Source organism: Felis catus, chromosome X, assembly GCF_018350175.1.
Source record: "Felis catus isolate Fca126 chromosome X, F.catus_Fca126_mat1.0, whole genome shotgun sequence".
Classification (NCBI taxonomy): Eukaryota; Metazoa; Chordata; class Mammalia; order Carnivora; family Felidae; genus Felis; species Felis catus.
The window spans coordinates 57,647,738-57,663,655 of NC_058386.1; the positions used below are offsets into that span (position 1 = coordinate 57,647,738).

The 15,918-nt window shown below is 37.7% G+C and overlaps 1 protein-coding gene across 3 annotated transcripts in view; it reads right to left on the minus strand.

Moving 5' to 3' along the window:
• TEX11 (testis expressed 11) overlaps nt 1-15,918 on the minus strand; it is a 244,864-nt gene that overhangs the window by 46,841 nt on the left and 182,105 nt on the right. For all 3 annotated transcript variants that reach the window (XM_045050778.1, XM_045050777.1, XM_006943797.4), the window contains exon 25: nt 4,516-4,588. In XM_045050778.1, coding sequence (XP_044906713.1) covers nt 4,516-4,588 — 73 coding nt within the window. The remainder of the gene's footprint in view (nt 1-4,515; nt 4,589-15,918) is intronic.

The following is a 15,918-nucleotide window of genomic DNA, read 5'->3' on the forward strand; positions in this document are numbered from 1 at the left end:
TAAAGCTCTGTAACATATTTAAATGTAGCAAAATTATATTGATTTTGATGGGCCTGCTTCCTTTAGTTCACTGATTAATGCCTTCATTTATAATAAGAAAGGTTATTCTTTATTTTCTATGTAATCTGCTTAGATAACAGATTCTGTGTTTTACTTGCATAATTTTCTGATCTTTATGTTGTCTTTATGCTTGATCATTTAATGGCAGGCAAAGAACAAAAGTTTCCTCATTTATCAAAGAGCTAAATTTCTTTATAATTGTGTTATCTCCTACGCTTCTTTTTAAAATGTTTTGATGTCAGGGCACCAGGGTGGCTTAGTTGGTTAAGCATCTGACTCAGGTCAAGATCTCATGGTTCGTGAGTTTGGGCCCCATGTTGGGCTCTGTGGTGACAGCTCAGAGTCTTGGGCCTGCTTCCGATTCTGTGTCTTCCTCTCTCTCTGCTCCTCCCCTACTCGCGGTCTCTCTCAAAAAACATTAAAAAAATTAAAAATAAATAAGTTAAATGTTTTGATGTCAGTTTGTTTAGACAGGTAACCAAGTGTTGTTTCTGAGGCATCCATGATCCTATCTTAATCAAGTACCCAAATCCCCTCTAACAACTCTTGATTTTGCCTTCCAAAAAGCCACTTTACCAGATATAAAAGATATAAAGGTTTCAGGATAACTTTTAAACCTAAAACTATCTTTCAGATTTCCAAAAGGAACCCTGAAAAAATGCAAAAATTCATTCTTTCTCCTCATAAAGAGAGAAATGTGAGAAGTAATTAGGTTCATTTGATGGGTTAGTATTCCTTAAGAGTTGTAAGAGTTGCAAAATCAGAAGTGATACTTAGCCTTCCTTATATTAAAGTTTTATAAGTAAAACTCTACTAACATAAAAATTTTTGGAAATTGTACACCTTCTGAGCAGTTCCTAGAGATTACTATCTTGAGTAAAACCTCAAGAGAAAACTAATCATAAGTCTTATAAGTTTTTTTTCAATGGACAGAATATCAGGATAGAGGATCAACAAGGAAATACAGGATGGGAACAGCAGTATAAATCAATTAGGCCTAATAGGCATATAGAAAATACTCCACCTAACAATATCACAATACATATTCTTCTCAAGTGCTCATGAAATATTCTCCAGTATAGACCATATATCTGGCTACAAAACAAGTTTCAATAAATTTAATAAGGCTAAAATCATACAAAGCATATTCTCTGATCACAATAGAATACAGAAATCTGTAACAGAGAGAAAAGTGGAAAATTCACAAATATATGGAAATTAAATAACATAATCTTAAATAATCAGCGGGTCAGAGAAAAAAATCAGAGGCACCTGGGTGGTTCAGTTGGTTAAATGTCTTGACTCTTGGTTTTGGCTCAGGTCATGATCTCAGGCTCATGAGTTCAAGCCCTGCATCAGGCTCTGCCTGCTTGGGATTGTTTCTCTCCATCTCTCTCTGCCTCTCCCCCACTTTCTCTCTCTCTCAAAACAAATAAATAAACTTAAAAAACTCTCATGATGTAGTTATGTACTGTACCCCAACAGAGAATTTTACTTTCCTTCCATTCTGATATTATTGGTTACTTTACTAAATTAACCACAGACATTAAATCTCTGTAATGTACAAACAGTTTTTGTTTTACTCTGATGTTTTCCTGACGAAAACTCTACCATAAATGACAGGCAAGAGTTTGTATATTTAACCAAGTACTATAGTCTCAGAGCCTCACAGGAAAGGACTATACCAGGTACTTCAAACTGTCGACATGTCAGAATAGACTCTAGATTACAAGTTTCTGAGTTGACACTGCATAGACAACTCTGGGACCATACCGGTGCACTTAATGAGGATTTCCAGGTTTTGTTCTAGTTTAAAAGCATACAGTTTTATGAAAGCAGATGGCTGGCCCAAGATCCAGCAGAACATCAATTACGTAGGACTGAATAAATTGACGTGGGAAATTTTATTGTGGTTATGTATTTGGAATATTGTTGATGTTGTTTTAATATTCTATTTTATGAATACAGGAGAAAATCTTAGTAAATTATTTGTAACTCAAAACAATTTAGTAGACACTATATCTGTAAATTAAATTAAAATACTTTAAAATAATATGGTTCTCATTCATCTCTTCCCTATCTTACCCTTCCTTCTTTTACAAAGTCTCCCTACTTTTCATGGCAGTATAGTTATCTGCATTGGTTGTATAAGAATCTGTCCTTTTTTATAAACTTCTAAATAATAGTTTATTAGTTTATGTTTTTGTATTTTTATCATGGTTACAGAGACTTGACAGTAGATTATCATTAAGCTTGAATACTGTAGATTTTTATACAACAGAATTGAAAAACAAATACCATATGATTTCACTCATATGTGGAACTTAAGAAACAAAAGAAACAAGAAAAGGGAAAAAAGTAAGAGATAAAGCCAGAAACAGACTCTTAATTATAGAGAACAATCTGATAGTTACGAGGGGGGACGGTGGTGGGGGGGATGGGTTAAATAGGTGATGGGGATTACGAAGGGCACTTGTCCTAATGAGCACAGAGTGATGTATGGGACTGTTGAATTACCATATTGTACATCTGAAACTAGTGTAGCAGTGTATGTTAATTAACTAGGATTAAAAAAATTTTTTAAATAAACATTATAAATGAACTCAAGATCTGCTATTCCATTTAATCTAACATACGACAGCATCAAAACCTAAAACTCAATTCTGTTGCCTTTTTAAAAATTTTTTATTTTACTTTAAATGCTATTTATTTATTTACTTACTTACTTACTTACTGGGAGAAAGAGGGAGGCAAGCAGGAGAGGGGCAGAGGGAGGGGGAGAGAGAATCCCAAACAGCCTCCACACTCAGCATGGAGCCTGACGTGGAGCTCAAACCCATGAACTGTGAGATCATGACTTGAGCTGAAATCAAGAGTTGGACACTCAACTGACTGAACCACCCAGGTGCCTGGAGTATGTTTAGTTCTGTAAGAAAGTACCAAATTGTCTTCCAAGTGTCTATACCATTTTCCATTCCTGCTAGCAATGAATAGGAGTTTCCTGTTGCTCCACATACCTGTCAGCATTTGGTGTTGTTAGTGTTTTAGATTTTTGTGATTCTAATAGGTATGTAGTAGTATTTCATTGTTGTTTTAATTTTCAATTCTGTAATAACATACAGATAGACAGAGATACAGATACAGATATAGAAATATATATGTATATATATAGTCCGGCTATGTTCCTAGAAAGAAGAAATTATTTTCTCAGTGGACAGTTGGCATTCTGACATACTTGTTAAATAAAAGTCATTGAAGCTATGAATTTTGCTCTGAGAACTGCTTTAGTACTTTATATTCTGTTATAAAGTATTTTCATGATCAGTATTTTCTAAGTATTTTGTAGTTTCTGTGTTTTAAAATGTCCCAAGTGGTCAAGGGTTTTGTTTCTAGATTCCATCAATTACTTGTTTTACTTCTATGTCTTGGAATTTATTCAAGCTTTCCTTGTGATCAATTTTGTAAATATTCAAAGGGCACATAAAGAGAAGATTAATTTTCTATTTTCAGGCTATAGTGTATATTTCTAATAAATCTTCTATAAATGTTACTCAGGTATTCTCTATCATTTCTTTTGGTTGTTTTAATTCTTTTAAATGCCTGTCAGAGACTGAGAGAGGTGAATTAAATTTTATGTGTTTATGTTCTTCCTTATAATTCCTAGAGCTAAATACCAAAATTCATCAAGATATCACATATACACAAAAAGAAAATAACAGAACAATAATTTCTAAATATTAGGAAACCAAATTCATCGACATTTATAATAACATACCATGATCAAATAGGGTTTATTCCAGAAATGCAATGATGACTTAATTTTGCAAATCTATTACTTTAATTCAATATATTAATACTTCAAAAGATAAAAACCATATAGTTATCTCTATAGAAGCTGAAAAGGTATGTAATTCAATTCAATATTGATTTTTTAAAATTCTAAGTGAAATAGGAACGACGGACAAAATATATAAAAGTCTGTCTAAACCTAAAAGCCACTACCATCCTTAATGAAGAAACATTAGCAAGTTACTACATAACTTTAAAAGGTTTACTACTATTTTTATTATTTCATAACAAAATGTTAATAGTATCTGATATGATTATCATTTGGAAGGCTCTGTAGCCTACATTCACTCAGAATCAGAGCTTGATTAAATTAGACACAAAATCTAGTGACCTAAGGGCAATCATGTCATATTGAACAATAATGATACTATATTTATACTCAATACTATACCTCCACAAAAAGCAAAGTAAAAAAATTATTAGTCCAAGCAGTGTGTCACAGAGTCAAACTACATACAGACAGTAGGGAAAAATTAGTCCTCAAAGAAACACTTGACTGGTTATTAAGCACTGAAGTGGCACAGATTTCTGGTAATAAAGACTGGGTTATTTAGACTTGAAATGCCTTTCATAACTGTGTTACCAAACTCCTAGTTCCCACTGTACCTGTTTCTTTCAGAATATTCCAGATGTGTTTGCATTCATTTATCTCCTCAAGTGCACGATTCAGTAGCTGGGTCTATTTGGCAACAATGCAACAAGAAAATTAGTCTCAACCAGACAAAACTTTAAGCAAGTTAAAATAATATATCTTATTCATTAAAAACAGTTAAAATACAATGATAAAAAAGTAACAGTTGAAACCTGACATTTCATAGTTTATATAAAAATAACTCTATTTGTAGTTTTCTTAATGTCCCAGGAAATGAAGATTAAATAGAAAATCTTGAGCACTACCAATCTGTTTAATAATCTAGGAAAAAAGTATCACTTCCAGAATGGTAGTATGAGGAGTTCCATGGACCCTCTCCCTAGCAAAACAACCATAACTGGTGAATTATAAAACACAATTATATAAACTCTCAGGAAACTATCCAAAAGGCAAAGAGAAAACAGACAAACCTCTATTTACAGAAATCTACTAATCTCAGTAAGAACAGTAAGCACCTGTGATAGTTGGAACCATGATTTGCCCACCAACCACCCCAAGCTCAGTATGAGTGCTACTTTAGGTGGGTATGGCCCTCTACTCTCAGCTTCCAGGTTAGGGATTTCCAGAAGGGCATCCTGCCAGCATCTCTCCTCCTCCTCTCCCAGGTCTGTATTGCAGAAGCTCTATTATAAAAAAGCACAAATGAGAGGCCTGGAGCTCTCTTCATCTACCCAGGTCCAATAACTAGGCATGGAAAACTAGGATTATTTGGTCTCAATTTCCCTCACTTCAGCTTGCTTATAGGACAGGATTTCCATGCTGGAAGAAGCAAGCTCAGAATGACAGGTACTATGACTCCTGCCCAGCCCCTTACTCATACAGCTGCACTGTCACTCTGAGAGAAATGTGCCGCTGTTCCCACCTCCAGCTCTAAAACAGTGGTACAAAATTTCTTCTCAGGAGGAGGGGCAGGTTATTAGAAGAACGAGCTTAAGGGGAGTCTGCGTGGCTCAACCAGTTAAGTGTACAACTCTTGATTTGGGCTCTGGTCATGATCTCATGGTCATGAGATTGAGCCCCACATCAGGTTCTATGCTGGGCGTGGAGCCTGCTTAAGATTCTCTCTCCCCCTCTGCCTCTTGCTCACCTGTGTGTGTGTGTGTGTGTGTGTGTGTGTGTGTGTGTGAGTCTCAAAGAAAAAAAGAAAAAAGAAGAGTAAGCTCTATATCTCCCCATAAGGGGACTGACTTTAATTGGAACAGAGGTTGGGGATGTTCAAGTCTAAGACCACTACAAAAAAAAAAAAAAAAAAAAACACAGAGGAGATTCTGGTATTGGGTGCTTAAAAAGAGTCTGATAGCTCAATGATATCAACATGCAAAACAGAAGATCAGCCACAGGTTTACAGAGGGAACCAGAGAAAGAGAAAGTTAAGAAGATCCCTACTACTTCAAAGGGACTTACATTAATTGGATCAGACTCTGGAACAATTTATGCCAAAAAGCATTTTTAAACACACACAAATGCACATGTGCTCACACACACACTTACAACCTACACATAAAGCAACCACCCTAGTAATTAGTCAAGATTAACATCTGGGTGTAATACCAACAGAAGATAGTTTAGAAGTTAACAGAGAGGGGGTGCCTGGGTGGCTCAGTCAGTTAAGTGACCTCAGCTCTGGTCATGATCTTGCAGTTCGTGGGTTCGAGCCCTCTGTCAGACTCTGTGATGACAACTTGGAGCCTGAGTCCTGCTTTGGATTCTGTGTCTCCCTGTCTCTTTCTCTGCCCCTCCCCTGTTCACACTCTGTCTCACTCTTTCTCTCAAAAATAAATAAACATTAAAAAAATTTTTAAAGAAAAATGCAAATCAATACTGCAATGAGATAGCACTTCATAGTCACTAGCATGGCCATAATCCAAAGGACAGAACAGCAAGTGGTGGCAAGGAAGTGGAGAAAGTGGAACCCTTGTCCAGTGCTGGTGGGAGTGAAAAATGGTGTAGCTGCTTTGGAAAATAGTCTAGTAGTTCCTCAAAAGATTGAGCATAAAACCTAGCAATTCCACTCCTAGGTATATACTCAAGGGAAATGAAAAGCATATCCATACAAAATTTGTACATGAATGATCGTCATAGCATTCTTTGGAAAATAAGCTAAAAATTGGAAAAACTCAATATCCATCAAAGGATTAGTGGATAAACAAAATGTGGTATATTCATACAATGGAATATCATTCAGCCATCAATGGGAATGGAGTACCAATCCAAACTGAAACATGGAGAACCTATTAAACATTATTGAAAAATTATAAAAGGAGCCAGTCAGAAAAGACTAAGTCCTATGATGCAGTTTATATGAAATATCCAGAATTGGCAAATCTATAGAGACAGAAAATAGATTAGTGGTTGCCTAGGTTTTGTGCTTGGGATGGGGAATGACTACTAATAGGTAAGGGATTTCTTTTTAGATTGATGAAAATGTTTTAAAATTCTGTTGTGTTGACGGTTCCACAAACCTAAATATTCTAAAAATCATTAAATTGTATACTTCACAGTGTAAACTGTAAGGTATGTTAATTATACCTCAATAAATCTGTTAAAAAATAATCTAGGATAGGGGTCAGGATATTTTTCCATAAAATGTCAAACAGTAAATGTTTTAGGCTTTGCCAGCCACACAAACTTTCATTGACATTTAAAAAAAATTTTCATTTACAACCTTTTACCAATGTAAAAACCATTCTTAACACTCAGACTGTAGAAACAGAGGCCATGGGCCTGATTTGGCCAGTCAGCAGTAGTTTAACCACCCCATTCAAGGAAAGTGATATAGTGCCTTGATATATTTAAATTGCTGTATATTTTTTTTGAAGTATAACTGACATACAATGTTTATTAGTTTCATTTGCAAAACATATTGATTTTAAAATTCTACACAGTACTCAATGCTCACCATGATGAGTGTAGTCACCATACAACGTTATTAAAATATTATGGAATATATTCCCTATGCTGTACTTTTCATGTCCATGAATTATTTATTTTATAACTGAAAGTTTATACCTCTTAATCTACTTTATCTATTTTGCCCATCACCATAATCACTTCCCCTCTGGCAATCACCAGTTTGTTCTCTGTATTTAAGACTCTGCTTGCTTGTTTTCTTTTTTATATTTTATTATTTTTAATATACATATTTTTAATGTTTACTCTTTATTTTTGAGAGACATAGACAGAGCATGAGTCGGGGAGGGGCAGAGAGAGAGGGAGATAGAATCTGAAGAATGCTCCAGGCTCTGAGTTGTCAGCACAGAGCCTGACACGGGACTCGAACCCATGAACCATGAGATCATGACCTGAACCAAAGTGGGATGTTTAACTGACTGAGCCACTCAGGCACCCCTAATTATTATTATTTTTTAAATACATATTTATTTTGGGAAGAGCGCAAGCAGGGGAGGGGTACAGAGAGGGGGACAAAGGATCCGAAGTGGGCTCTGTGCTAACAGTCTGACAGCAGTGAGCCCAATGTGGGGCTCGAACTCACAAACCACAAGATCATGAACTGAACCAAAGTCAGACACTCAACTGACTGAGCCACCTAGGTGCCCCATTATATTTTATTATTATTTTTAAAATGCTGAATGATTTGCTCAGTTTCTATTTTGACACCAGCTTTCCCCCAACAAATTCCTGCTGTTTCTTTTTATTTAATGTTTATTTATTTTGAGAGAAAGAGAGAGAGACAGCATGTGAGCACGAGCAGGGGAGAGGCAGAGAGAGAATCCCAAGCAGACAGTGCAGAGTCTGATGTGGGACTCAATCTCACAAACCGTGACATCATGACCTGAGCCGAAATCAAGAGACGCTTCAAGAGACACTCAACCAACTGAGCCAGCCAGGGCGCCCCTTTGTTTTCTTTTTTAGATTCCACATATTAATGAGATCATATGGTATATATTTCCTTTCTCTGTCTGACTTATTTCACTTAGCATAATATACTCTATACCCATCCATATTGTTGCAAATCATCAAATTTCATTCTTTTTTTATGGGTCAAAAAATTAAACAGAGAAGGAGGAAAGGAAGATGGTAGGAGAGTAGGAGGACACGAGGCTTGTCTCTTCCCATGAACATGACTAGATAACTATCAAATCAGGGGCACCTGGGTGGCTCAGTTGGTTAAACATCTGATTCTTGATTTCGGCTCAGGTCGTTATCTAATGGTTTTTGAGATCAAGCCCCATGTCAGGCGTTGCACTGACAGCGCAGAGCCTGCTTGGGATTCTCACTATCCCTCTCCCTCTGCCCCTCCCCTGTTCACTCATGTGTGCATGCTCTCTCTCAAAAATAAATTAACTTAAAAAAATAACTATCAAATCATCCTAAATTCCCCAGAAATCAACCTGAAGACTGACAGAACAAACCACAAATAAAAGGACAGAAGAGACCACACTGAAGAAGGTGGGTAGTACAGAGACTTTGTTTAGGGGAGAAACAGATCATGAGTGCTGTGGAAGGGAGGGAGCTGTGGTTGCAGAGAAGAGGGAGGGAGGGAGGCAGGGGGGGCGGTGGGCACATAGGGGAATGCACAAGGAAAATGTTTCACCAAAGCCACTGGCTTGTAAAATGAGGAAAATGAGAAGGGCTGAATTTCGTGTTTTGCTTAACCAACTGAGCCACCCAGGTGCCACAGAATTTCGTGTTTTGCAACCAGTGGGCTTAAAGAGTGAAGTTTTAAAGGTCAGCAGGCTTCGCTGGGATAGAAAATGGAGGGCACTGCACTGCTCTTGGAGAGAAGGCAGGCAAATAACCTGGGGTAAGACAGAATGGAAACAGCAATCTGAAGAACGCCTGGGGTACACAGACGGAAGATTATTCCTTCAGGCCTCTCTGGGAATGAAAGAGCTAGCTGGCGCTGTTTCCCTCCCCAGCCCCTCAGCATAAACACAGAGCCACCTGAGGGATGCAGCTCAGAACTGACACTGGCTGCCAGACTTGCTTACACCAATTCCCACCCCGCTGTGCGCTAGTGGGACTGCCCTTCTCAGTTAAGCTTGCCTCAGTCTCAGCACAGCAAGCCACTCCCCCAAAAGACCGGCACAAACCCCTGCCCACACATCTCCCAACCAGAGAGTTCTGTAAGGCCTCAGTTCTGGTGGAGCTGGTGTCAGGTCTGGTTTCACAAAAAGACTGAAGCACACCTAGTTTAAAACTTGCCATATTCAGGCCAAGGACCAAACACTGCCCACAGAAGGCAAGGAGAACCTCTGCAAACAAGTGGCCTAAAAGAGCAGCCAAATCACAAAAGCAGATCACATGCAGCACACACTAGAGACACTCCCTGAAGTGTCATGTCCTGGGTACTACATAACCTCTTCTTCAAAAGGGCATTTCAGGAGCAGAAGACATTAACTGGCTTTTCTTTTCTTAATTTTTTTTATGTTTATTTTTGAGAGAGAGAGAGATAGAGTGTGAGCAGAGGAGGGGCAGAGAGAAAGGGAGACACAGAATCTGAAGCAAGCCCCAGGCTCTGAGCTGTCAGCACAAAGCCCAACGTGGGGCCAAAACTCACGAACTGGGAGATCATGACCTGAGCTGAACTTGGACACCTAACCCACTGAGCCACCCAGGCGCCCCACATAACTGGCTTTTCTAACACACAGAAGGCAGAGACTCAGACAAAATGCAAAGATGGAGGAATTTATACCAAATGAAAGAAGAAGATAAGGCCACAGGCAGAGATCTAAATGGAACAGATACAAGTAACATGCCTGATGGAGAATGTAAAGCAACAATCATAAGGTACTCACTGGGCTTGAGAAAATAATAGAAAACATCAGTGAGACCTTTACCACAGAGATAAATGAGCTAAAAAAGAATCAGAGATGAAGAGTGTAATACACAAGATTAAAAACTTGCTTGATACAATGAACAGTATGCTGGTTAGAAGCAGAGGAATGAATTAGTGAACTAGAAGACAAAATAATGAAAAATAATGAAGCTGCACAAGAGGAAGATGAATTAAGCAACACAAGAATAGATTTGGGGAACTCAGTGACTCCATCAAATGTAGTAACATTCATTTTATAAGAGTCCCAGAAGAAATAAGGGGGCAGAAAATTTATTTCAAGAAATAATAGCAGAAAACTTTCCTAATATGGGGAACGAAACAGACATCCAGATCCAGGAGGCACAGAGAACTCCCATCAAAATTAGCAAATGCAGGCCAACAACAACACATACTGTAATTAAGTTGGAAAAATACAGTGATAAAGAAAAAAATCTTAAAAGCAGCAAGGCAAAAAAGTCCTTAACTTACAAGGGAAAACCCATAAGCCTAGGTGAAGAATCCTCAACAGAAACTTGGCAAGCCAGAACAGAGTGGTATGACATATTCAAAGTGCTGAATGGGAAAACTCTGCAGCCAATAATACTCTATCCAGCAAGGCTATCTTTCAGAATAGAAGGAGAGATAATGGGTTTCCCAGACAAAAACTAAAGGAGTTCATGACCATTAAACCAGCCCTGGAAGAAATATTATAAGGGTCTCTTTTTTAAAAAAAAATTTTTTAGTGTTTATTTTTGAGAGAGAGAGGCAGAAAGAGAGGGAGACACAGAATCTGAAGCAGGCTCCAGGCTCTGAGCTGTCAGCAGAGAGCCCGACGCAGGGCTCAAACCCACAGACTATGGGATCATGACCTGGGCCAAAGTTGGATGCTTTACTGACTGAGCCACCCAGGCACCCCTATAAGGGACTCTTTTGAGTACAAAGGAGAGACTAAAAGTGACAAAGACATAAAAAGGATCAGAGACAATCTCCAGGAACAATGACAAAAGTAGTAATAAAATGGCATTAAATGCATATATATCAAGAATTACTCTGAATGTAAATGGAGTAAACGATCCAATCAAAAGACACAGGGTGTCAGAATGGATAATAAAAACAAGAACTATTTATACGCTATCTATAAGAGACTCATTTTTAAATTTTTTAAAATGTTTATTTATTTTTGATAGAGAGACAGAGTGACAGCAGGGGTCGGGGGGGTGGGGCAGAGATGGAGGAGACACAGAATCTGAAGCAGGATCCAGGCTCTGAGCTGTCAGCACAGAGCCCGATGCGGGACTCAAACCCACAAACCATGAGATCATGACCTGAGCCAAAATCAGATGCTTAACCGACTGAGCCACCCAGGTGCCCCAAGAGACTAATTTTTAGACCTAAAGACACCTACAGATTTAAAGTGAGGAGGTGGAGAAACTTTATCACACAAATGGATGTCAAAAGAAGGCCAGAGTAGTAATATTTATATCAAATTGGAATTTTTTTTGTTCTTGTACTGTTTTTATCCTGCTTTGGTATCAGGGTAATATTGACCTCATAGAATGATTTTGAATGTGTTCCCTCTATTCTATTATTTGTAAGATTTTGATAGATTATCATCAATTATGTTTTTTAAAGTTTGGTAGAATTCACCAAGGAAACCATGTAGTCTTGGGCTATTCTGTGCTAGGAAATTTTTTATTCCTAATTCAACTTTCATTCTTGTTAATGGTCTAAGATTTCTTATTTCTTGAATTCAAGATTCATGATTCAATCTTGGTAACTTGTGCATTTTTAGGAATTATCTGTTTTTATTTTTCTAAGTTATCTTATTTGTTAGTATATAATTGTTTATCCTAATCTATTATCACAATAATAATAATAATGTGATTAACTCTTGTATTATTTCTCTTCCATTTCTCATTTTGGTTTTTGAGTCTTCTCTCTTTTTTTCTTAGTTAATGTAGTTAAAGCATAGCCAATTTTATTTTTTTGGAAAAACTGGTAATTACTTTCAATGTTATGTTGCTGTTTATTCTGGTCTCTATTTTATTTATTTATTTTTCTTTATTTCCTTCCTCTACTAAATTTCAGCTAAGTTTCTTCTTTTTCTAGTTCCTTGTGGTGTATTATTTATTTAAACTTTTTTTAGAGAACTTTTTAAAAAAATGTTCACTTATTTTTGAGAGAGAGAGAGAGAAAGAGATAGAGTGCGAGCAGGGGAGGGGCAGAGAGAAAAGGAGACACAGAGTCCGAAACAGGCTACAAGCTCCAAACTGTCAGCACAGAGCCCGATGCCGGCTCAAACTCACAAACTTCAAGATCATGACCTGAGCCAAAGTTGGACACGTAACCGACTGAGCCACCCAGGCACCCCTTTAGAGAACTTTTTTTAAAGTTTATTTTTGAGAGTGAGGGGCAGAGAGAGAGAGAGAGAGAGAGAGAGAGACAGAGTATCCAAAGCAGGCTCTGTGCTGACTGCAGAGAGCCCAAGGTGGGGGGTTGAACCCATGAACAGTGAGATCATGACCTGAGCTGAAGTTGGATGCTTAATCTGACTGAGCCACCCAGGTGCCCCTGAATTTTTTTCTTAACACAAGCATTTATAGCATAAATATCTCTCTAAAACCTGTTTTTGCTGCACCTCAAGGTTTTGGAATATTGTATTTTCTTTTTTGTTTGTTTGTTTGGAGACATATTTTGATTTGCAGTTTGATTTTTGATTTGGCCCATTGCTTGTGCAACAGTGTGTTATTTAATGTTTACATATTAAATATTTAATATCTACATTGAAGAAATGAGAAAAAAAGAAATATCACAACACACAAGACCTGTGGTACAAAATACCATATAGTCTACTATATGTGTAAACTGAATCCTAGGAGGAGAAAAGAGATTAATGGGACAGAAGAAATGTTTGAAAAGATAGTAGTCAAGAAGTTTTTCAAAATTAATGAAACACATCAAACCATAATTGCAAAAAGCTCAAAGAATGGCAAGGATTTAAAAAGAAATTTTTTAAAAACCTAGATATGCTGTATTCAAACTGCTAAAAACTAAAGATGAAAAGAAATTCTTGTAGGCAATCAATGGGAAAAATAAGATATCTATATACCGAATAAAGATGAGACTAACAGACTCCTCAGCAATTGTGCAAGCCCAACAGCGGAGTGATATCTCTAAAGTGCTAAAGTTAAAAAGAACTGATGAAAAAGGAAAAAAGAAAAAAAAACCTTAACGTTCTAAAGTCTATGCACAGCAAAACAATGTTTGAAAAATAAAGGAAGAATGCTTTTTCAGAAAAAAATTAGGGAAATTCAACAGATTTAAACTACAAAAAAAATTGTTCATAAAGTTCTTGAGGTAGAAGGAATAAGGTATCAGACAGTAATTTGGATCTCCACAAAGAAATTAAGATTTGAAGAAGTACTTAAAATGTACATAAATATATATTATACATGGAAAATCCGATAGACTCCACCAAAAGTCTGCTAGAACTGATACATGAATTTAGCAAAGTTGCAGGATACAAAATCAATGTACAGAAATCAGTTGCATTCTTATACACTAACAATGAAGCAACAGAAAGACAAATAAAGAAACTGATCCCATTCACAATTGCACCAAGAAGCATAAAATACCTAGGAATAAATCTAACCAAAGATGTAAAAGATCTGTATGCTGAAAACTATAGAAAGCTTATGAAGGTAATTGAAGAAGATATGAAGAAATGGAAAGACATTCCCTGCTCGTGGATTGGAAGAATAAATATTGTCAAAATGTCACTACTACCCAAAGCTATCTACACATTCAATGCAATCCCAATCAAAATTGCACCAGCATTCTTCTCGAAACTAGAACAAGCAATTCTAAAATTCATATGGAACCACAAAAGGCCCTGAATAGCCAAAGTAATTTTGAAGAAGAAGACCAAAGCAGGAGGCATCACAATCCCAGACTTTAGCCTCTACTCCAAAGCTGTCATCATCAAGACAGCATGGTATTGGCACAAAAACAGACACATAGACCAATGGAATAGAATAGAAACCCCAGAACTAGACCCACAAACGTATGGCCAACTCATCTTTGACAAAGCAGGAAAGAACATCCAATGGAAAAAAGACAGTCTCTTTAACAAATGATGCTGGGAGAACTGGACAGCAACATGCAGAAGGTTGAAACTAGACCACTTTCTCACACCATTCACAAAAATAAACTCAAAATGGATAAAGGACCTGAATGTGACACAGGAAACCATCAAAACCCTAGAGGAGAAAGCAGGAAAAGACCTCTCTGACCTCAGCCGTAGCAATTTCTTACTTGACACATCCCCAAAGGCAAGGGAATTAAAAGCAAAAATGAATTACTGGGACCTTATGAAGATAAAAAGCTTCTGCACAGCAAAGGAAACAACCAACAAAACTAAAAGGCAACCAACGGAATGGGAAAAGATATTTGCAAATGACATATCGGACAAAGGGCTAGTATCCAAAATCTATAAAGAGCTCACCAGGGGCGCCTGGGTGGCTCAATCGGTTAAGCGGCCGACTTCACCTCAGGTCATGATCTCACGGTCCGTGAGTTCTAGCCCCGCGTCGGGCTCTGTGCTGACAGCTCAGAGCCTGGAGCCTGTTTCAGATTCTGTGTCTCCCTCTCTCTGACCCTACCCCGTTCATGCTCTGTCTCTCTCTCTGTCCCAAAAATAAATAAACGTTAAAAAAAAAATTAAAAAAAAAAAAGAGCTCACCAAACTCTACACCCGAAAAACAAATAACCCAGTGAAGAAATGGGCAGAAAACATGAATAGACACTTCTCTAAAGAAGACATCCGGATGGCCAACAGGCACATGAAAAGATGTTCAGCGTCGCTCCTTATCAGGGAAATACAAATCAAAACCACACTCAGGTATCACCTCACGCCAGTCAGAGTGGCCAAAATGAACAAATCAGGAGACTATAGATGCTGGAGAGGATGTGGAGAAACGGGAACCCTCTTGCACTGTTGGTGGGAATGCAAATTGGTGCAGCCGTTCTGGAAAGCAGTGTGGAGGTTCCTCAGAAAATTAAAAATAGACCTACCCTATGACCCAGCAATAGCACTGCTAGGAATTTATCCAAGGGATACAGGAGTACTGATGCATAGGGCCACTTGTACCCCAATGTTCATAGCAGCACTCTCAACAATAGCCAAATTATGGAAAGAGCCTAAATGTCCATCAACTGATGAATGGATAAAGAAATTGTGGTTTATATACACAATGGAATATTACGTGGCAATGAGAAAAAATGAAATAGGGCCTTTTGTAGCAACGTGGATGGAACTGGAGAGTGTGATGCTAAGTGAAATAAGCCATACAGAGAAAGACAGATACCATATGGTTTCACTCTTATGTGGATCCTGAGAAACTTAACAGGAACCCATGGGGGAGGGGAAGGAAAAAAAAAAAAAGAGGTTAGAGTGGGAGAGAGCCAAAGCATAAGAGACTGTTAAAAACTGAGAACAAACTGAGGGTTGATGGGGGGTGGGAGTGAGGGGAGGGTGGGTGATGGGTATTGAGGAGGGCACCTTTTGGGATGAGTACTG